This window comes from Coturnix japonica, chromosome 3, assembly GCF_054131305.1.
Source record: "Coturnix japonica strain WE chromosome 3, WE-NBRP24, whole genome shotgun sequence".
Classification (NCBI taxonomy): domain Eukaryota; kingdom Metazoa; phylum Chordata; class Aves; order Galliformes; family Phasianidae; genus Coturnix; species Coturnix japonica.
This window is the reverse complement of record NC_140665.1, coordinates 91,479,780-91,502,119: the sequence shown is the minus strand read 5'-3', so window position 1 is coordinate 91,502,119 and position 22,340 is coordinate 91,479,780. Positions and strand designations below refer to the sequence as shown.

The following is a 22,340-nucleotide window of genomic DNA, read 5'->3' as shown; positions in this document are numbered from 1 at the left end:
CTGCTTTAGCAGGGGGTTGGACCCAATGTTTTCCAGAGGTCCTTTCCAACCCAATAAATCTTCATTTCTGTGACTGTGAAAATCTGCTTGCCAAATAGTAAGAAGAACGTCAAATCACTGCCAGAGGGATGTGGCTGAGAAGGCAGGAGATGACAAGGTAGGGAGGGCTGGAGATGCAGGATGAAGAAGCCAGGGGGGTCTCTACCATTGAATGCCATTTTTCCCATGGCATGGCAAGGCAGCTGTACAAGGGTAAGCCACATTTGCAGGGAGCTGTGTGTTGCCCAGCTGAGTGACAGGCAGTGCGAGCAGTCCCATCCTGGAGCACAGTGCAGCATTGGCAGGACAGGAGATGACAATGGGACTGGGCTCCCAATGAGCCTACCAGCCCATCATGAAGGTCTCACTCTTGGCAGCTGGTTCCATGGATGGCCTCTGGAAATGTTCACCTTCACAAAAGCATTTCCAGGATAGCCCAGACTTACTCCACTGGATTCTACTGAAAGACACTCAATTCCTCCAGCAGAAATGCTGTGGAAGAGAAAGATACATGAGCACAGTTTTGATAAAGAGCTGGATGGCTACCTATCTGCTTCTGAAGCAGGAGACATGTTATCACAAGCTGAAAGCAAAAGGAGATAGCAGTCATGAGTAAACGTCATTGGATGCAGCTTGACAGGTGGTATGAAATGTTTCTAAAAATCCCACCTTGCATGTGTAGTATTTTCCAGGGCACCTAGAACCAAGGGCAGACATCTTTACAGATCAGATTAAAGAGTCCAATTTCCTTCCTTTCTCAAGGTGTAGCCTTTTTGATCCTTTGCCTACTTGCCTGAAGACTGGCAGTTAAAAAAGAAAAAAGAACTAGAATTGTTTTATGGAAGGGTAAATACATGTCTGTAATGAGAACCAGTCCAACACACAGAGCCCTTATCTAGGATACAGCTCTAAAAATAGCGCTGTAGGGTTTTGGGAGTATTCATTCTCAAAAGGTCTCGGTGACCTCACCACCCTGCTTGCTTGGGTTTACATTTACAAGTGGTGTCATCTATGAGTGCTTTTCCAGCACACTTGGCTTCACTTCCTAAAACTCAGCTGAGTTCTCACTGCCAAGTTCTTCATTACCAGCAACACCAAATCTATGGGGCAGATTCAGCCACCTGGGACCTGGCTCAGTGCTGTCATGATGGGGAGCTCGTGCGGGTGCTGATGAGATAGTGGTGTTTACACAGGACTGGGGTGTCAATCTAGAGATATGGCTGCTGTTCTTGGTCCCTACAAGTGTACAGACACCTTTCCTGTTCTGTGATCCTCTCCAGAGGTGTTCAGTTGTATGACTACTAAACAATGAAGAACCCGGGGCCTTTTCCATCCCTCAGCACTGTAAGCTACATTCACTTATGAATGCAGAGATCTGTGGGTGTTGTTAATTTTTGTATTTACATGTACTATGTACTTATTAATGTATATTTACCTGATAACACACTGCTAACACCCACAGCTTTCTGCATTCATAAATTCTGCTCTACATCATTCCTGCGGGTCTCTCACCTTTCTCTCTTTTCAAGCTGTAATTCCTTCAAGTTCTTTCTGTGCTGGAAGCTGCAACCTTTAAACTGTTCCCTCTTTCCATGTCCAAAAAGAAAAGAAACAGAAAAGAAATGGCCTTTCACCTACTTATTTTTTCCACCATGGAGCAATTATAGTGGTGCAGTTGGAGGGATGGGTCAGAAGACCATGCAATCAGGTGCTGTGATAGGAAGGGTTGTTCATGAAGCTGAAGTCAGAACAGCAAGGTCCTACCTGTAGTCACTGGGCAGCTCAGATGACTTGTCTTTCAACAGCCTATCTCACTATCGGCATCCTTGCCTTGCGTTTATAGAATCAGAGAATCACAGAATGACAGAACCATAGAATGGCTTGGGTTGGAAGGGACCTTAAAGATCAGCTGGTTCCAACCCCCTGCTATGAGCTGGTTGCCTCCCATCAGATGAGGCTGCCCTGGCCCCATCCAACCTGATCTTGAGTGCCTCTGGGAATAGGGTACCCACAGCTTCTTTGGGCAGCTGTGCCAGGGCTTTACCACCACAACTCTGACTCTTTTCCCCAAATCTAACCTAAATTTCCCTTCTTTCAGTTTATAAGCCATTCCCCTTCTTTTGTCTCTATTAGAACACGTGAAAAATCACTCACTTTCCTGCTTATAAACTCTCTTCAAGTGAAAGACAGTTGCAAAGAGGACTCCCTGGAGCCTTTTGTCTCCATGCCAAGGGACCCTTGTGGAGTGAAGCCTCCAAAGATAGAGGCAAAACCTGCTCCCATGGTGCGGGGCAATGGTGAACTAGTCGGTCCCACACACAGCACCCTGTATTTCCTTCCTTATTACTTAATACTCCATTTGTACTTAATGATGTGTTGTATTTTATATGCTGTTTTACTTTATGACTGTTCTGGGTGGATTAATCTGTCATTAATGCATCATGGTTTTAAAGGCTTTTCTTTTCCCCTGTTAAACAGTTTAATAGGCTCAGGGAGGCACTCCCGGGTGTGTGTTCTGTGCTCTGCGTGCGCGCAGACCGGGGTGCGGCTGAGCACCCTGCACGCACCCAGCGGGTGCCCTGCGGCCCCAGAACACCTCCTGGTCTCTCACAACCCTGCTGGGGTCACGGTGGGACCCGAGGCTCAGCCTTGGTGTGCGCAGAGGCACCAGCACTCCAAACACTCTGTGACAAAGCCAGGCTCCAGAGGTGGCTCCAGAGGTGGTGCCAGGCTGTATAGGCTAATGAATAAACTAATATACAGTAAAACAAATACATTTATAGCCTGTGGTAAGGAAAGCAAGTGAATTATCAAGTTGTATACGGCTGCAGAATTAGCAGTAAGTGGTAGGATTTCAACCTGCTGATTGTGTTTGCCTTTTACCTTACAGCCATCTGTGTGTGATGATAGAACATATGTTTGCAACAAATACAGAAGGAAAAAAAAAAATCCACAGTTGTCTGATTTGCACAATAAGGGGTTTATATAACAGAAACACGATGATTATTTAATGTACTATGAGGCCAGCTTTGCCGCTGGTTTTTTCAGAGGATTACAGGGCTGGAGGAACCTCAGAAGATCACCCAATCCATTCTCCTTTCATTGCTTTTGCCCCAAAGAACGATTTGCCGGTGCTGACAACATGCACATGTAAAAGCCTATTTTCTTATCCACCTAAATGAATAAGAACATAATTGAAAAGCTTACGACAATAACTGTGCTTTTACATTCACCTTAAATACATGCGTACATAGAGGAGGGTGAAGCTTGCCATCTGCCAAGGGATAATTCATAAATCTGCATACATGAGCATCCACAAAACTGCTGACACATGCAGAACAGGAGCTGCATGAGCTCATTCCAAGACAAGCATTTCCTTTTGGTGAGTGCATCGCTCCCAACGGTGTGATGGGAATTGGGTGCGGGCCTGCAAGCGATACCACACAGAACCTGATCCTAATCTCCACGGCACTGGAAGGGCCCTGATCCTGCAGATGTGTGAGTAGGAAACAGAATTCCCCAACGACAAAATCCCTGAGCTTCCAACACTGGGCCACAGCCCAAGTTGTGCACTTGACCTTGGACACCCACAGTTGTGCTACTGCTGCACTTCTGGCTGCAAAGCCAAGTAGGAATCTGCTGTAAAGCACATAGCAAGAGGGAAAAGGTGGAAAGAAGGTAATGCAAGATGTTCATTCAGAAGTTTGCTTTGGGTATGCCACTAGAACGTGTTTGCTGTGGCTCCTCCGTATGATCAGCTGTGATGGAAGTTGATCCTTTCTTGCAGGTGACTGTCCAGGAAGAAAGGCTTCAAATCTCTCTGCTAGTCATGAAGGTAAGAATCCAAAGATCCGAAGAACCCAGTTCAAACCAGCAAATTCAGAAGTATAAAGGTCTTGAGCTCAAGCTCAAAGTCAACGTGAACTGAGTGCTCTTCTGCACTAGGTCCATGGCTGGTGGTTGTACAGATACTTGGACAGAAGGGATATCAATGAAAGTATGGAAAGGGCAAGGAAGAAGGATGCTGCTGATAGGGGTAGCTTTGCCTGTAGGGAAGATGAATGGGGATGGGGCAGCTGTAATACAAAGGACATTGGGCATGGCATAGCAGGGTGACAGAATGAACTAGACATGGGACTGGGAAATACCCAGCTTGCGTCATCCCTGGATTATATTTTTCTTTTTCACAGCCATCCCCAGCTGCAGCACATTCCTTTATGGCACTTCGCACAGTAAATTTGCGGATGTCACAAAACTAGGGGTGGTGGCTGGTTCACCAGGGGGCCATGATGCCATACAGAGGGTCTTTGACAGACTGGAGAGGAGGGCTGGCAGCAATTACATGAAGTTAAACAAGAAGTACAGAGCCCTGCACCTGGGGGTGAACAACTACAGAATAGGTGACTCAGGGACATCGCATCAGTGTCTAAGACAAGAGGCACTGGGCACAAACTGGAACACAGGAAGATCCCTCTGAGCACCAGCAGCACTTCTGTGCCATGTGGGTGATGGATTACAGGCAGCTTGAAGGTTGTGGGGTTTCCTGCTTGGAGATATCCAAAAGCTGCCTAGATATGGTGCTGGGCACACTACTCTGGGTGCCCCTGCTGTTATATGTATATGAAATTTCATGTTTGGTTTGTTCATGGTCTCCCTCTGTTCCCTGTTTCCTAAGAGGTTTCTACTATATGGTCTTAAAGAAGGATAAGATCCTTCATCATGGCACTCACCTTTTGTCATGCCTTCCCTCCAGCCGCAATATCTGTGATCATGCACAACATTAAACCTCATTAGTGGAATCCATTGCCATGTAAATGTGTCAAGATTTGGTAACGTCGTGGCTTTCTTCATAACCTAACTCAGACTAGCTGAGCTACACTTGCTTTTAAAAAGCAAGGAGTGAAGATGGCTAAAAAAAGGCTGTCAAAAAGGATAGGAAACTGAAACCATACCATAAGTGGCCATGGGCCAATAATGTTGAGACTCATTTCACCTGCTGCCAGAATGAGCCTGGGAGGTAGGCAGTATCTGCAAGGCCAAAAAGGGATTTGATGACCTCACAGTGATAGGTTCCAGAATGGATGTTAGAATGACTGGATGGGGCTGCAGGCCTGAATAGGGATATGAATCACAGAATGTGACCACAGTCACATGCTTTCTTGAAACAGCACCTTCTGCTGTCCCTGGGCAGTGCTTGGGTGGACCAGTGGCCTGACACCTCAGGTCCTTTTATATGTCCTTGTTCCTCAACCCCCTTCTGTCAGCTTGTGCTTAGTGTCAGATCTGCGTGTGCATGGGACGGAGACACAACACAAAGCAGATCCCACCCTAATTGATTCCGTGAGACCTTTGCAATCCTCATTGCTCTAAAAGGCCAGAGTCAAGTGTGAGCATCCTGTGCTGCAGAACACAAACCTCACATTCAGCTCCAGCACTTTACCAGTGTAATAACAGAGTTCTCCAAACATCTCTTTCTGAAATAACTCCACCTGTGTATTCACCTCTACAAGCTGGACATGTTGAATTCAGTGGAGTTTTGATTTCTCAGGATTTGCAAGAGGCGTCTGTTAATCATTCTTTCCTTCTCTGTTTTGTTGTCCTTCCTGCTGCTGCTGTTGGTCATTTGCTTTCTGTATGAAGCACAGAAGAAAAGATGTAGTTCAAGTTATTATTTTGCCAAGTACCAACACTAAGTATATTCTGTTGATCATCCTTGTCATTATTTTTATTATGGCAATATTTCATTTGGATTGTAAAATATCATAGAAACGTCATTGCTACTTCTATTGAAAATTATATATCAATAATAATAGCCTCTTACAAGTTTAATTTTTTCATCTGTGAATGTCAGAAGCTCTTTAAAAAGGTCAGTATTATTATCCTCATTTTATTGTTGGAGGGAAAAAAAAAAGACAAAGGCCAAGCTGTTCCCTCTAACTTTAGGCGTTTAGAATCCCTCTGACGTCAGTGAAGACAGTGAGAAAGGTATGTGAGGCAGATCCTCTTGGTGACTCCCACAGAGGATGTCCATCCATCCAGGAGACTCCTGGTGCCTTACTGTGGATTCAGCTAGATGTGAGTGAAGGACTGCTACCCCTTCATCGACAGAGCACAGATCACAGCCTCACCTCCTGATTCGCACTGTTCTGCTGTTCCCCATCTTTTACTTTCCAGAATAACGATGACAGCACATTTCCACCATTAGCAGTGCTGCCAGGCTAGCATGGTTCTATGCATAGACAAGATTTAATGCTCAGTTTGTGGCAGAGCAAATTTTGCTTGCCTGTGCATGATGTCATAGAAGATAAATCACAGAAACAAAAGTGTATTCATTGTACTCCTCAGCTCTGCTTTCCTGCACATCCAAACTGTATATTTTACCTCCTCTGAGAAACCTGCTGTTCCAGGTCCCACAGAAGGTGGAAATAGAGCATTATAAACATGTTCCCTTCACAGATCCACAGCATCCTGGGCCACAAAAAGAAATTCAGGCAGTTGACAACCTGCTCTGCTTCCTGCAGAAGTGGAAACATCTTTGAATTCATCTTCTCTCATCTGAAAACAGTGCAAACATCACCACAGTTTGCCCTGTTGCCATATCGCTCTTTGCCTTTCATGGTGGCAGCAGTGTTGGCAGTGACTTCATCCACAGTACAAGCCAGACTATTGTGATGACCTTCCCCAGCTACTTCTTGTCCATCGTTCCCTCCTACAGACTCATGACACTTCATGACACTTCTTCCAGGATACACTATCCCAAGTATCTTTTAAATGTCAAATGCTTTTCACAAGTCTATGTAGATGACGTCAGTGATTCTTCCTTCATCCACGGATGCTGTAACTTCATCATGAAAGGCCACTAAGTTTGACAGGCATGACTTGCCCTTGGTGAAGCCACATTGGTTACTATCAATCACCTCATCCTTATTTTACATATGCCTTAGTAGGGCCTTCAGTTGAACACGATAGTTATTTGCCAGTCAGCCTCACCTCTGTTGCTGGAAAGGTGATGGAACAGCTTGTGCTGGATGTCATCTCCAGACAACTGGAAGAAAAGGAGGTTATCAGGAGTAGTCAGCATGGGTTCACCAAGAGGAGGTCATGCTCAGCCAACCTGGTAGCCTTCTATGACGTTGTCACTTGCTGGGTGGATGGGGGGAGAGCGGTGGATGTAGTCTACCTTGATTTCAAAAGGGCATTCAATACTGTCTCCCACGACATCCTTATTACAAAGCTGAGGAAGTGTGGGATGGATGAGTGGACAGTGATGTGGTTTGAGAACTGGCTGACTGGCAGAGCACAGGGAGTCATCATTGGTGGTGCAGAGTCTGGCTGGAGACCTGTAACTAGCGGTGTTCCCCAGGGGTCAGTGCTGGATCTGGTCTTGTTCAACATCTTCATCAGTGACCTTGGTGAGGGGATAGTGGCCACCTTCAGCAAGTTTGCTGATGAAACAATGTTGGGAGGATTGGCTGACATGACTGAAGGCTGTGCTGCCATTCAGCGAGACATGGACAGGCTGGAGAGCTGGGCAGTAAGAAACCAGATGAGGTTTAACAAAAGTAAGTGTAGAGTCTTACACCTAGGGAGGAATAATTGCATGCACCAGCAAGGAAAGCAGGAAAGAGAAAGCTTCTCCCTCAGGCTGAGAAATGTCTCACTATCCTGTTCTGTAGGTGTGCCCTGCAGTCACCAGGCTCTGAAGTTGAATGAATAACTGAAGATAAATCCAAGGCTTTGTCGTATGACAGAAATCATTTTGACGAGTGTCATTGTCACACACAGAAGGACTCGAGGAAACAATAGCAGCTAGATAACAGCCAGTACAGTTTAACAGGGCAAGCAAAGCTGCTTACACTGTAATCCTCTCCTACAGCTTGCTTCAATAGTGTGGTACTCATAGGTTAAAACTCAGTGTATTTTTCTTGGGTTTCATCTTACGGTTGAGGCTGCATTCAAAGCATTCATTAGAACAGCCTGCAGTGAAGACCACTGCCATCACTGTATATGTGGGTCCCTTCCAGATGCAGGCAGCACTGCCACACAGACCAAAAGGTTAGCAGAGTGTGTTTCATTTTTATTGTGGTTTGGTTATTTTTTCTGTCCAGTTTTGTATGAAAGAGTCCCTGCATGTGCAAAGCTAAGTGGCTGCTGAAGGACTTGTTTAAAATGCAGTGAGAGGTGATAGCAGCACCGTTCCCATGCTGTTGGAACCAGCTGAAGAGTAAGGTGCAGTGTTACATGGGTAAGAGCAGAGGAATCAAGGTCTTCATTCCTCAAAGGCCCGAAAACTACTTCAGTCTTGCAGCGAGCTTCTGCTCCCCATGATAACAGCACTGGGACAACACTGATAGCAACGGGCCACGTCGTACATGCTACAAAGCTCTGAATGCAATGAAAACAAGGGGCAGATGCTACCTACCCAGGTAAGGACAAGGTCACCTGCTTATACTTAGCAGAAGAAAACACATCAAGAGTTTGGCTAACAGCAGAGCACAATTACAGCCAAGCACTGGCATCAGATCGCATCCTGCTGCAAAGCCAACAGTACTGATCTTCTGTTGTCCTTAGTCATAAATAATTCATACCTGAACACCTCGGGTGGTTCAGGTCTGCCTGTGCCCCAGGACTTGACTTGCTTAGGAAACGCAGCCAATGCTCTCTTTCTACCACCCTCTTTCATTATAGGCTTTGATGGCTTTCGTGAAGGGGATTTTTCTTTTTGCCTTTATCCAACGGACTTTGTGCTGGGAGCAGAATTTCCCTGGCTCTCCATTTTGAATAAAATCTCATTTTTTTTTATGATAGTCAGTTCCTGCTGGATCTCCCAGGTGACTTCATACCCAAGATGAACAAGGTTTTCAGCGCTGCACACACTATCTGCTGCATATACTAACCACCCTTGAAAAACACTCCAACCACCAGCTCGTTAACAGAGACGTTACAAAACTTCTGTGAGTCATTTCTGGACTTTGCTTTATTTTTTTAAGCACAGCGTTAAGCGAGTCACCCAAAGCTCACACTCTCTAAGCCAGGCAGCAGAGCGTGGTGGGACAAAGCTGCATCCCTGCAGCTTGAATACCTGCTGTCCTGGTGCGGAGCATCAGCAACTTTGTCCCTCACAGTGGGCTGTGGGTCACTGCCTCCAGTCTAGAGGCTGCTCCAAGCCTACAGCTGATAAGCAGGGCAATAGGCACAGCCTGTGCTCTGCACCTACTTCTTCTGCGGGGGCTGGATGCTGAGCAGGGCTGAGCCCAGGGCAAAGGCTCTACCAGCTCACTAAGAGTCCCTGGAGGCTGTACCACCCTAAAGACACCTGAGTCATAATCCCTTGTCCTCCTCCTTCCTCCTGGGAGTGGCAGCAATTTGCTATTGGCAGAAGCCTGCAGGAACAGACTTCTAACCCCACCGCACGGCCAAGGGATGAGTCTCCACCCTGCTGTCCACCTACACCACCTGTGTCAGGAGGTTGGGAGCAAAAAAGGCTCCTGCTGGCTTCTCCACGCCCGGGCCCCGGGTCTGGGTAGCTCTGAGTAGTTAGAAGTGGATTTTCCTGGGCTGGTTTTATTTTTAGGTTTTTGGCAGGAATTGTTTTCTTGGGGCAGCACACATTCTCGCTCTCCATCCCTCATGCAAATGTACTGCCAAGCTCAGGCTCTCTCTGGAGGTGATCTTAGGATGCTGGGTCTTCTTTTCTGGCTTCTCCCCCTGTTTTAAAGAGTAGCTCAATGGAGGAGGTAATACATGGTTCTCAGTGATTTTACATTAGTAGCTAAATGCAGCTCCTGGAGAGCTACCCTTCTGTTTAGAAAAGCGGGCCATCTCCTGCACTCATCTAGCCCACTGATTTAATAACTAGCATTGAAGGTAATGAATAACCATTTATCACCTCGGAATCACCATGCTGTCAAATTATGGAGAAGCAAGTGTCTATCCCAAATTCTGCATTTCCCTCCCCTCTGGACTACTGGAGTGTGTGCATTAGTTCATTCAGGGATATACATTCCCGGTCTCCCCATTTAACCTACTTATCTTCAACTATCTTATCCTATTAGCCCCAGAATTTCCAAAAAGATCCTACCCAAGGAGACAAGATCATGCTTGCGAAATTTTTGTATGTATTGGTTTAGTTTTGGCAAAGTAAAGGAGGTAGTTAAAATGAGACTTATAATGGAAAGCTCGCTGCTAGCGTCTCTCCATAATACATGTCTACCTTGCAGGAGAGTTGTGAGGATTAATTAATTTGTGTTTGTTAAGCACTTTGAGATCCTAAGATCAAAGGTTCTATAGAAATGCAAATTGTTATTATAATGATAACTTTTTAATATGAGCTCATATGTTTTGCCTTAGAGGCACAGTCTCACCCTAAGTTGCGTAGTTCTACACGTAAATCTTCAGACATTATGATGAAAACGTACCTCTGAGGCCCTGATCCTTCCTTCTGCTCTAAGTGGAGCTCCCTTTCACTTCAGACAGGTCCCGTGCATGGGACAACTGCAACGCTGAGTCGCAAACCATTGTGAGCCTTCAGGCTTCACATTGAGATGAATGAGTTCTCTCCTCACTCCATAAAATTGATCTAAATTGTGCCCTTGCCTGTCTTTTTGGTGCATTACCCACTATATCCTCTTCTACACTGCATGTTATCAAACTCCTCCTGTGAGCAATGAGCTCTATATTCTGGGGCTGTGCTGCAGAACTGGCTGTGTCCCCTGACTGGCTGCTACAAGCATCTGGCTGGGCACACCAAGTCAACCTGTCTCCTCCATGGTTTGCTCTCCCAGCAGTAGACTGACTGATCTCTGTTTTTCAAAGTAATGCTCTTACCAGAACTATTCACACTCCTACAATGTACTCAGAAAGCCCACGTTACCATGATATACTGCCTATCAAATAGAGGTGGAATCCTTGTGTTAGACGTAGCAAATACTGGAGCTGGGGCTCATGGCCTGGTCCTCTGGTGGGGGCTGAGCTCATACAGAGGTTGACACAGTTACTGCAGTTCTGTCTGTCCAATGATGCGTGTGAGCACTGGCTATTATTTTTCATTGCTTTTTGACCTCCAGTCTGTAAATACTGACACTGCAGGCGCCTCCAACACAAAACACTTGCTATAATGTCAGTTATGTGATTCATATGTCTGTGGGTGACTCCTTTGGACACACACAAGCAGCAGACAGCAGCAGGTGTGCTCTCCCTTGTCCTATGTGAGCAGCAGGTGAGAAGGGGAGCACCAAGGAAGGGAGCAGCAGGGTGATGGGCTCAGCCTTCCTTACAACACACGCTTTTCCAGTGCCCTCTTCTGGAAAGCATCTTTGTCCCACGTAGGACACGAGATATGAGGTTTGCATGAAGTAGATGAGGTTTGCATGAGGTAGATAGAGCCATATAGGGAGCTCTGGGCTTCACTCCTGGCTCTACAGCCACATCCTGGCCTGACGCTACCACCTGGACGTCCCTCCTGCCCTTACTGATGATGTGAGAAGCTGAGGTGGCTCCCCTCCATGACAGTGGCACCCGCGGTGGGCGGGGCGGTTGGGGGCGGTACGGGGCGGTTCGGGGCGGTTCCTGCTGACGTCACAATAGCGCTGGCCGCGGTCCCTGCCCGGTCCCAGCCGATCGCGGCTGGTTTGAGCTGGTGCGTTGCCATGGCGACGCCGGCTGCCCTATAAATACGAGCGCCTCGGCGGTGGCGAAGCTTTGTCAGTCGCGGCGACCGCTTCGCCCGCTGTGCCGTGCGGCCGCTCCGCCGCTCCCCTCCGGCGGCTCCGAGGAAGGCCGGGGCCAGGGCAACCGGAGGGCTCAGAACAGCGGCTGCCCGAGGTGAGAAAGAAGGGGAAACGGGGGCGGAAGCCGGCCGACGTGGAGCCACGTGGCTGCGGGGCCGCTGCCAACGGGCCGGCGGGCACGGGGCCTCCCTCCGCCTCCTTCCTTACCGGGAATCCCCGGCTCGGGGTGGGTCCCGGGGCCTGCGAGGGGCTGGTTGCTACGCCGGGTCAGCACGGGGAGGCTCGGCCGAACGGGAGACAACGTTGTGGAGGTCGGGTTTGACTGCGTTAGAATTTAATATATGCCCTTGGTCTGGTTGGTTGGAGAAGTGAGGAGCGATCAAATAACGCGAAGTAGTCGCTGATAACGGCTGTTGGGCTGACGTGTGAGAGGTTTGTAGTCGCTTCTCGGAATGAAGTGGTTGAAACAGCGTGTTCCGGGCTGTTGGGCTGAGGATATGGCAAACTGAAAGAGAAGCTGTAAAATGTAACGTGCTTTTGTGAGCTGAAGGTTAACGGGTAATTTAGAGTTGAGAGAATCTCGGCTCTAATCTGTGTGACTAGATAAAGTGGGGGAAAAGTGCTGAGGGAAGGCCCGGGGCTGGATGGGGTTACATGAAACCGTATCTTCCCTATGACTCACTCACTCACAACCTTGCGGAGCTGAGGTCTTTAAAAAGCAGCACGCAGATGTGATTCGGCTCAGTTGGAACGGGCTGCCTTTCTCTGTTTGATTCCCCTGGTTAGGGTGACCTGTGTAACTTACCCTGCACTCAGGTTTTGGGTGACGGAGGAATGTAGTTTGGCCATTTCGTTATGGTTCTCAGGGGCAGCTTCTAGTTGATTCTTTGTTAGCTGTGGAGATCAGTGGCGGACTTGTATGAAGTTATGAAGTGATAATTGGAATTACTTGACTCTATGTGTACGGACCACAATCAGGGGCTGTGCTGGTGTGTATCTGCCACTCCTGACAGCTCAGGTTTTCTTTTGTAGCTGCAAATAGGGCAGGGAAGCCCACTAATAGAGCCAGATATTCCTTTGAGTTGTTACTGCTCAGATGTATCAGTGTGCTCTGATTATGTCCAAAATAACATGTGAGCTTTCTCCCATACCTCAGTGCTTAAGAAAAGTGGTAATTACATTGAAACCAGTACAAGCTGTAACAGTAACTCCAGTGTGGAGGCCAAGAGGATGCAAACTTCATGGGCTTAAATAGTAACTGCTATTACTAGTGTTAATAGATCCTGTGCAACACTCACTTACTGAACAGAGGATAGTTTGCCTTCAGTCTGACAAGGCTACTTAGTAAAGATTCTTGTTGGTTCTGTTTAAACCTAATGTGTCACCTGTTTAATTAAGGTTGTCAGTAACCGCTATAGGAATCCTAGCTATCAATTCTATGACCACTGTGCAATGACTGCATGGATTTGAAACAGTGAATGTGAACTGTATGACTTCAAATGAAATAACATTTGTTTGTGGGGTGTTTTTTTTTTTTGTATCGACAGCTTACACTCAAGTCCTTCCACATCAACTTGGAACGTCAGGAATCATGGGTAGCTTCAGCAAAGAAGAACTTGAATTCACCTTCCTCGATGAGGGCTTTACTGCCAAGGATATCCTTGACCAAAAAATAAACGAAGTGTCATCCTCTGTAAGTATGAGAATGACTTCGTTTCATGACACATGTTTATATGTTGGGGGAACAAGTTGCCTCTGTGGATCTTCTGCAAGGCAACCCCCTGCTCAAATGCTGACCAAACTTATGCTGTTATCTGTGGTTTGTAACTTCAGTGTATGTGTTTGCTCTAGGATGATAAAGATGCCTTCTATGTTGCTGACCTCGGGGATATTGTAAAGAAGCACGTGAGATGGCATAAAGCCCTTCCTCGAGTAACACCCTTCTACGCTGTCAAATGTAATGACAGTGAAGCTGTAGTGAAGACTCTCGCTGTCCTTGGTGCGGGATTTGATTGTGCCAGCAAGGTAAACCTCGCCTGTGTTCTGATCTGTGCTGCTGGTACATGCTCAGCTGTGAAGTGTTTGTGTACAGTTAAGCATAAGCACGCACTGTCACTTCTGTTCTCATTCATTTGATTGTTGATCTGGAAATAATAACATCCTTAATGCAACCTGTTCTCTCTAGACGGAAATCCAGCTGGTTCAGAGCGTTGGTGTACCTCCTGAGCGAATAATCTATGCAAATCCCTGCAAACAACTATCTCAAATCAAACATGCTGCTAGCAGTGGTGTACAGATGATGACATTTGATAGTGAAGTAGAACTAATGAAAATTGCAAGGGCCCATCCAAAAGCCAAGTAAGTTATCCCAGCTTGTTTCATAATTCTTGCTCGAGTTCTCATGTTACTGAAGCACTTGCAGTTAGCTGCAACTTGTTCTTTAAGATATGATGTGAAATTGTGAGATAATAAGGCTACTTCAGCTGCTGAAATCTGAGCCTGTGTACTGGTGCATTAGGAGGAAGGAGACAGACAGGAAAGCTTGTATGTTTAAGGTTGATATTCTAAAATCATATCTTCATGATAATGTCTTATTCTAGAACTTGGTTTCTCCCCTGTTTCCAGGTTAGTGTTGCGTATCACAACAGATGACTCCAAAGCAGTTTGTCGTCTCAGTGTTAAATTTGGAGCTACTCTTAAGACGAGCAGACTGCTTCTGGAGCGTGCAAAAGAGCTGGACCTCGCCATTGTTGGAGTTAGGTGCGTTCCATTTCAAAACACAGCCATGTGAAATAAGATTTAAGTGATGAAGCTGACAACAGATACACCTTTGTGTATTGTAACTTACCAAAGACAAGCTAATGTATTGTTTTTCTTTTTAGTTTCCATGTTGGAAGTGGATGCACAGACCCAGAGACCTTTGTTCAGGCTATTTCTGATGCCCGCTGTGTGTTCGATATGGGAGTAAGTAGTAAATTCTATTTAATCTGGAATTCCTGTTTAGCTGTTGTGGCAAAAACCAAATAAATCGTGGAACTGTTATAGGGTTAAAAATTGAAGTCCCTCATTTCATATTAGTGTTTTTGTGGTTTTGGTGGCTGACTTTCAGCAGTTCTGCTATATAAAATCAGTGGCTCAAACTGAGATGACTATTACTAGAACCCAGCTCTGTTTTCATCTCTTAATAGTATGACTTATTGATATGTTTTTAGCTAAAAATGACACACAGAAGACTCTCCTTAACACTATTGCACTTAATTTCACTTCAGGCTGAACTTGGCTTCAATATGTATCTGCTTGACATTGGTGGTGGCTTCCCTGGCTCTGAAGACGTCAAGCTTAAATTTGAAGAGGTAAAGCTTTGCTATCAACTTCCCTGGGTTGTGATGTCTTTCTGAATGTTGAACTGTGTTAAAATCTATCTCTTCTCTTGGCATAAAGACACATTCATGAGAGAATGTCTGGTCACAAATGGAACTTAGAAGAGGAGGCTGTATTTGGAAAATTAGATTCTTGCAAGATAGAGCTAAATGAATGCATAAACATGCAGAGATACCAAACTTGTAAAGCAAGTTTTAAGTGCAGACTTGATTCTCACTGGCATAAACTTCTTCCAGTTAATTACCTACTTCAGGTGTTCTGAATTGATGCCGCTCCCACATAGTATCTCCTTCTCTGGAGATATTCAAGACCCAACTGGACACCTACCTGTGTGACATGGTGTAGGGAACCTGCTTTGGCAGGGGGGTTGGACTCGATGATCTCTAGAGGTCCCTTCCAACCCCTACAATTCTGTGATACTGTGAAGATGAGAAAACCCTGCACCCATACAGTCTTTCTGAGTGGTTTTGAGCACTGGTGTTATGAGTGTCTAGGTTTTTGTTCCATCAGTTCTCTAGCCTGCGTTCATAGAAATACCTACTTTAAGAAGGGAAGGTGGCTTAGTGTTAAGAGGACATAGAGCAGTGTTGTCAGAACACCTGCCAGTCTAAAGTGATGTTAAATGGTGTTATGTTTATACAAGGAGACATCAAACAAGACCCACGGAGTGAATTGTCTGCTTGTAACGTGGGCTGATGTCACCTCACTTGCTATGACTGTTAATGAAAGCTGACTTCCAGTGTTTTACTGGCCTTATATGAAATATCAAGTGCAAATTATGCTGTGAGTGGGCCCTGTGGCATGAGACAGTCATGCAGTGGTTGGAGGCAGCTTTATCACTGATAACTTGGCAGCTGTGAAGGCAGCAGTTTCCAATGATGACAAAGATTTCTGGAGTCTTAAAATCCCATGAGATGATTTCTCTAAGATGCAATAAACTGGAGGTTGTTCCATTGTTATCAGAATGAGAAGCAGACCAAGAATTGAAGAGTGTTGACACATGGGACACTAATGCAGTTTTAATGAGTCTTTAATGAAGGGTGACTTCACTGAGACTTAGGTGACCAAACAGCTCATGTTTAGGTTTTTAAGCTGCGAGTGTCTGCTTTTATTGTGTTCCACTTGGAAAATATAATAAAGCAAAGACAAATGATACAGTAATCCACTTGTGTATTCTAATCTGTGTGATTGAATAGTATGTTACTGTGAGCATGGAAGTCTGACTTCATCCTAGATTAAAAAGAGTATCTGAGTAGCTGCTGAAGTAGTAATATTTGCAACTGGTGTTATTTTTTTAGATCACAAACGTAATCAACCCAGCACTGGATAAATACTTTCCTTTGGATTCTGAAGTAACTATTATTGCAGAGCCAGGAAGATATTATGTTGCATCAGCATTCACACTGGCAGTCAATATCATTGCAAAGAAAGTTGTATTAAAGGAGCAAACAGGTTCTGATGGTATGTAAATCTGGACTTGGTCTTCCCCCTAGCATCACTGTATGTTTCTTTCCAAGCACTCTTAATGGTGTCTCTGCTTCTTCCAGATGAAGATGATGTGAATGACAAAACACTCATGTATTATGTGAATGATGGCGTCTACGGATCGTTCAATTGCATCTTGTATGATCATGCACACGTTAAACCAGTTCTGCAAAAGGTACAGCAGTTCACAAGTATTGCACGTTGGTAGTTTGGCTGTAGACAAATCCCTCCTCATAGCAGTCTCTTGTGTTCACTGCTCCTTCTGCATAGCCAGAATCTGACGTTAAACTTAAGAGCTTTGCAGTGGAACTTAATTCAGAGCCGAGGGTGCAGAAGAATCTGCCATCAGTTCTCTTTCTCTTAGAGAAGAATCACAGAATCACAGAATGACCCGGGTTGGAAGGGACCTCAAGGATCATGTAGTTCCAACCCCCCTGCCTGGCAGGGCCACCAAACATACACCTTTACTAGATCAGGTTGCCCAGGGCCCCGTCCAACCTGGTCTTGAACACCTCCAAAAGGACGGGGCATCCACAACCTCCCTGGGCAGCCTGTTCCAGGGCCTAACCACTCTCCTAGTGAAGAACTTCCCCCTAACATCCAACCTAAATCTTCCCTCTTTCAACTTAAAACCATTTCCCCGTGTCCTGCTATTGTCAGCCCTTTCGAAGAGTTTATTCCCCTCCTGGGAGTAAGTTCCCTTCAGGTATTGAAAGGCTGCGATGAGGTCACCCCGCAACCTTCTCCAGGCTGAACAAAGAGTGCTGTGCATACATCAATCATGACTTTACTTATGGGAGCTGTTTTGGTTGTCAAACTAATTAGTCTCTTCTCTTCAGCGGCCTAAGCCAGATGACAGCTGTTACTCCTGCAGCATATGGGGACCAACGTGTGATGGCCTAGATCGAATTGTTGAGCGTTGTAACATGCCAGAGCTGCAAGTTGGTGACTGGATCCTGTTTGAAAACATGGGTGCCTATACTGTTGCAGCAGCTTCTACTTTCAATGGGTTCCAGAGGCCAACAATACATTATGTGATGTCAAGACCAGCATGGTTAGTAACTTAAGTATGGTAATAAGTTGATCCCTCGAGTGCTTTTATTAGAGAAACTAGTGAATGGCTTATCAGTTGTGACTGTTCTGTATCAGTGTCATGGCTGAGGTGCTGTATTGTCTGGCAAACCAGATTTTATGTGAAAAGCAACACCTCTGGTAGTTTGTGTATGTCTCTAGAACAATCATAACACTACCAATTACTTTTTGCTCTGATGTATTTATCTCTGGAGGTGCTTTTGAAGAGAGAATGCTAGGAATCCTTCCATTAACCTGGGTTTCTAGCTTGCCTTTCAGTCTTGTGTGATGCAGGGTAGTTACAGATTCTTTGCAGGTAGCTTCTCTGACCAGTGATCAATCACTGTCTTGATACTATGCTGTCTTGCAAATGGATGGCCTACTAAATCCTGAGTGTAAGGGACAGGGATGCAAAGGAACAGTTCTTAGCTGTGCAGCTTCACAGTATGTTCTGTTTGAGAGCTGTTTGTAGGTGTAAATTGAGCTCTGGACTATTGCTTACTGCAGGATGTTGGATCTCCACAGGAAGCCTTAAAATAGATGAGGAAAGCAAGGTTACTCAAGTACCAGAACACTGCAAAACCACACCTTTAAACAGTAGTTAGAAGTAATCTGGATGGTTTCTCTGTAAAGCAGGTTAACGGACTTCTATAAGAGTGGGTTCTTATGTAAGAGGAAGTCCTTATCTCTACTGAAGTTTGCCTATTAAAGTATCTGTGCAGCAGTACTGTGTTTGGTTAGGATCAGGTGCTTCTGGCATTTACTGTTAACTCTTAAATCTGGGGGAGTTCTGGCTGTAAAGGAGGAAGCTCCCTCCTTTCTTTCATTACTCTTGCCTTCCTATAAGCAAGCTTTGCCCTGTCGTTTGGCTTTTCCCTCCCCCCTCTTTCATTGATACCTCCAGTCAAGTGAAGCATTGCTGTGTCACATGAAGCCTTAGGGCTTCTCGTTAGGCTCCAGACTTGTGTGAAACTCAAAGTGGCTCTGCAGAATTAACTGACTTTTTCACTGTAGGTTTCTGTTAAAACTGTAATATCAGAGCTGTCAAGCTACAGTTCTTTTCACCCTTTCTTAGTGTTCTTTCTTTGGCAGGTAAATTCAACTAGCATATGCTAACCCTTAACTTGAAGGGAATCTAGTTAGTGAGGATACGCTGTGTGTCTTTTCAGCACAGGCCAAAGCTGTTTTGTTATGTGCTCTCCATGTTTAAGTGTGCAGCTGTATGTATAGCTCTGACTGCAGTATGTGTGATGGATTGCCTATGTCTGAGTGCATATCCTGTGAGCAACCACGTGGTAAACACAACTTTTCTTTGCACGCAGTGTAAGATAAGTAGTCAAGAACTCATTAATTGGAGTTCTTCTGTACTGAGATTGTTTTGGTGCAGTGTCTGAGGATGAAGGGAGTTGTGGTTCTCCTATACCAGCTTCCTTACATTCCTGCTGTTCAACTCACTTGAAATTCAAGGTAGCTGAGAATGTGATGGCATGGGAAAGGGAGAATGAATTTCATTCTGGAATGACCTCTGAGTCATGAAACCTGTGGCATGTGGAATAAAAACATAGGCTCTGATATATGTATATCTGCAGATACAGATCCTACTTGGAAACAGTGAAACAGCTTCATATTGGCCTTTACACTCAAGTCAGCAGATTATGTGCTTAGGTATTTAGTTCTAGTAATGATGTCTGGATTACAAAGCATTGATTTCATGTTCTGGTAGCTATGTAGTAGTAACTATTTCATCTATCTTTGCTCGGATATTGTAGTGAAATACTCTTAACTGTTGCTGTTTTTCTTTCTAGGCAACTAATGCAACAGATAAAGGAGCAGGAGTTCCTAGCTGAAGTGGAGGAGCAGGATGTTGCTAGTCTGCCCCTCTCCTGTGCCTGTGAAAGCGGAATTGAGTATCCAGCAAGTTGTGCTTCAGCTAGTATTAATGTATAAATAATAAATACTTAGAAACTAACTGCAAGTTTAGTCATTGAATTCTAGGGCATTTGGGGGACCATTAACTTAATTCTTGCTAGAATTTTTAAGTGTTTTTTTTTTTTTTTAAAGCATAGGTTTGGCATAAACACGACAAAAATGACTAGGAGATGGGTCACATTTATCTGTGTTCCTATGGAAACTATTTGAATATTGTTTTATATGGATTTTTATTCACTTTTCATGTACGCTACTAAAGACTGACCCTCACCTGTCAAACAAGTATTTGTAGCTTGTGGATGGCAGAATGGGCAAAGCTTAGTGTTCTGTGACCTACCTGTTTTAAAATAAAAGTATATTGAAATAACTGGTCCTGTGCTGGTTGATATGTGGTAAATTCACCTGTCTTGGAGAGCTGTTAGGAGCTACATGATCCATTTCTCCAGCCTTTATCAGTAAGTAACTTGTCTGGGCTTGTGTAGTTAAGCACCCATGGGGTTGCATGTCTTTCTACATGGCTATTGTTGCACTATGCAAGCCAAATGTGCAAGTTTTGTTGTAGTTTATGACTCCTGTAAGCTGCTGACTAAACATATCTGGCTCTTAATGAAAACACAGTGCAGGCTCTGTGGCTGCCTTTGACAAGTTGCTTGTTGCAGAAGGTACATACAGAAAGGTTAAAAGAAGAGAGGCTGAAGCTTACGTGGCTGATGATAGAGCAAGGTAGTGCTTGACTCATATTTAGAGTGGTGTTAGAAATAGTGAGAGATAAGACATAGAATCAATCAAACCTGGGTTGAAAAGGACCACAATGATGGTGTAGTTCCAACCCCCTGCTATGTGCAGGGTCACCAGCCACCAGACCAGGCTGCCCAGAGCCACATCCAGCCTGGCCTTGAATGCCTGCAGGGATGGGGCATCCACAGCCTCCTTGGGCAACCTGTTCCAGTGCGTAACCACCCTGTGTAGGAAAAACTTCCTCCTAATATCACCTAAACCTCCATGTCTCAGTTTAAAACCATTCCCCCTTGTCACTGTCAACCCATGTAATCAGCCATTCCCCTTCCTGCTTATATCCTTCAAGTACTGGGATGCCACAATGAGGTCTCTCCAGAGCCTTCTTCAAGCAAAACAAGCCCAGTTCCCTCAACCTTTCTCTATTTCTCTATAGGAGAGGTGCTCCAGCCCTTTAATCACCTTAGCACCCCTCCTCTGGACCTGTTCCCAAGAGCTCCATGTCCTTCTTGTGTTGGGGACCCCAGGCCTGGACCCAGAACTCCAGACAAGACACAGCTTATTATGCATGTGATCCCTTTAAAGCTTTTACTTAACCTTAAGGAGATACTGAACTGAAGCTTTCATAGTAAATGTAATAACTAAGTAAACCATAGGAGATATCACAAGGAATGCTTACTGGGATAGAGTATGTTGACCTGGTGCTAATTTATTGCCACTTAGTGGGCTGAAACAAGTGTTTCTAACATGGTCTATAGGTCCCAGCTCTGTTTGCCTGACAGTCTTGAGCTGCAGGCGTACCTTAGTAAGCCTCTATATGGTGAAGAGAAAGAAGTAAGTAGATCTTCTAAATTAGCTCATATTTAAGGGGTCATCCAAGGGCAACATGCTGAGAATCACGATGAACTTTCAGATACTGTAAGGCTGCTCTCAGGTCTCCCCAGAGCTTTCTCTATGCTGAACAGCACCAGCTCTCTCAGCCCACCTGAGCTGTTCCATCCCTTGGATCGTTTCTGTGGCCCACCTCTAGGTGCACTTTAACAGGTCCATGCTCTCTTGTACTGAGGACTCCACATCTAGATGCAGTGCTCCAAGTGAGGCCTCACCAGTACAGAGTAGAGGGGCAGGCCGGCCACACACCCTTGGAAGCAGCCCAGGATATGGGGTTTCATATTTAAAATAAATAAATAATAAGAATGTGAGAAATTGGTCCTCTAGAATTGCATCCCTCATCCTGGCAGCTGGGAAAGGAAAGGTGGGAGCCCAGCGGTGAGGGTGGGGAGCGCTCTATCCCTGTGTGGGAGCAGAGGTTGGCATAGGCCTCAGGTGACCTGATCTTGTGCCTGATTGATTTGGTGGGTGGGCTCCCTACCTGCAGCAGGGGCTGGAACCGAATGATCTGAGATTCTGAAAGCATTACATGAAGATCTCAAACGAAGGTTGTTCGACTGTCAAGAAGGAAAAGGACATCAATAATTGCAATTGTAATTATATTTAAATTTCGCTTGAAATAAGCACCGATTGGTACTAACTCGCTGTACAGGAGAATCTCGGGTATATCCAGACGCTGCTGTATTTGCACTGTGAAGGCAGTGGGTGTCTCCCTGGCTCTGCTTTGGCTTCAGTACCCACATTACAAATATCTTCCGTTCACATTCCTCCTCAGCTGCCTAAATCACTGCGTTTGGCTCTACTGAAAATGAACTGAGACGCGGGGGGCTGCAGGGGAATGGCTGCGGGGCAGGGGGATGGCTGCAGGGCAGGGGGATGGCTGCAGGGCTGGGGGATGGCTGCAGGGCAGGGGGATGGCTGCAGGGCTGGGGGATGGCTGCAGGGCTGGGGGGATGACTGCTGGGCATAGGGATGGCTGCAGGGGGCAGCAGCCGCTCACGGGTTGGTGGATCCGTATGTCTGAGGCCCGAGGTTTGGCTGCTCCCGGTACCATAGGGATGACCATGGAGAGAGGCTGTT

At 45.6% G+C, this 22,340-nt stretch overlaps 1 protein-coding gene across 4 annotated transcripts; it reads left to right on the top strand.

Annotated features, from left to right (window-relative positions):
- Positions 1 to 11,741: 11,741 nt before the first annotated feature.
- On the top strand, positions 11,742 to 20,001 carry ODC1 (ornithine decarboxylase 1). Of its 4 annotated transcripts, none has more exons than XM_015859458.3 (11): positions 11,742 to 11,862; positions 13,316 to 13,461; positions 13,620 to 13,793; positions 13,954 to 14,126; positions 14,394 to 14,528; positions 14,651 to 14,732; positions 15,038 to 15,121; positions 16,448 to 16,610; positions 16,697 to 16,809; positions 17,474 to 17,688; positions 19,511 to 20,001. In XM_015859458.3, exons 2-11 carry the CDS (start codon positions 13,360 to 13,362, stop codon positions 19,650 to 19,652), a joined length of 1,383 nt encoding a protein of 460 aa, XP_015714944.2. In that variant the 5' UTR covers positions 11,742 to 11,862; positions 13,316 to 13,359; the 3' UTR covers positions 19,653 to 20,001. The 4 variants fall into 4 exon arrangements, with proteins under 4 accessions (XP_015714944.2, XP_085400080.1, XP_015714945.2 ...); XM_015859459.3 differs by lacking the exon at positions 11,742 to 11,862 and adding an exon at positions 11,876 to 12,079; XM_015859460.3 differs by lacking the exon at positions 11,742 to 11,862 and adding an exon at positions 11,899 to 12,200.
- Positions 20,002 to 22,340: the final 2,339 nt, after the last annotated feature.

Coding starts and splice junctions, on each gene's coding strand:
- ODC1 (XM_015859458.3), top strand. CDS start 13,360: ATGGGTAGCTTCAGCAAAGAAGAACTTGAATTCACCTTCCTCGATGAG. Junction 13,462..13,619: donor TAAACGAAGTGTCATCCTCT/GTAAGTATGAGA, acceptor TGTTTGCTCTAG/GATGATAAAGATGCCTTCTA. Junction 15,122..16,447: donor TCAAGCTTAAATTTGAAGAG/GTAAAGCTTTGC, acceptor TTATTTTTTTAG/ATCACAAACGTAATCAACCC.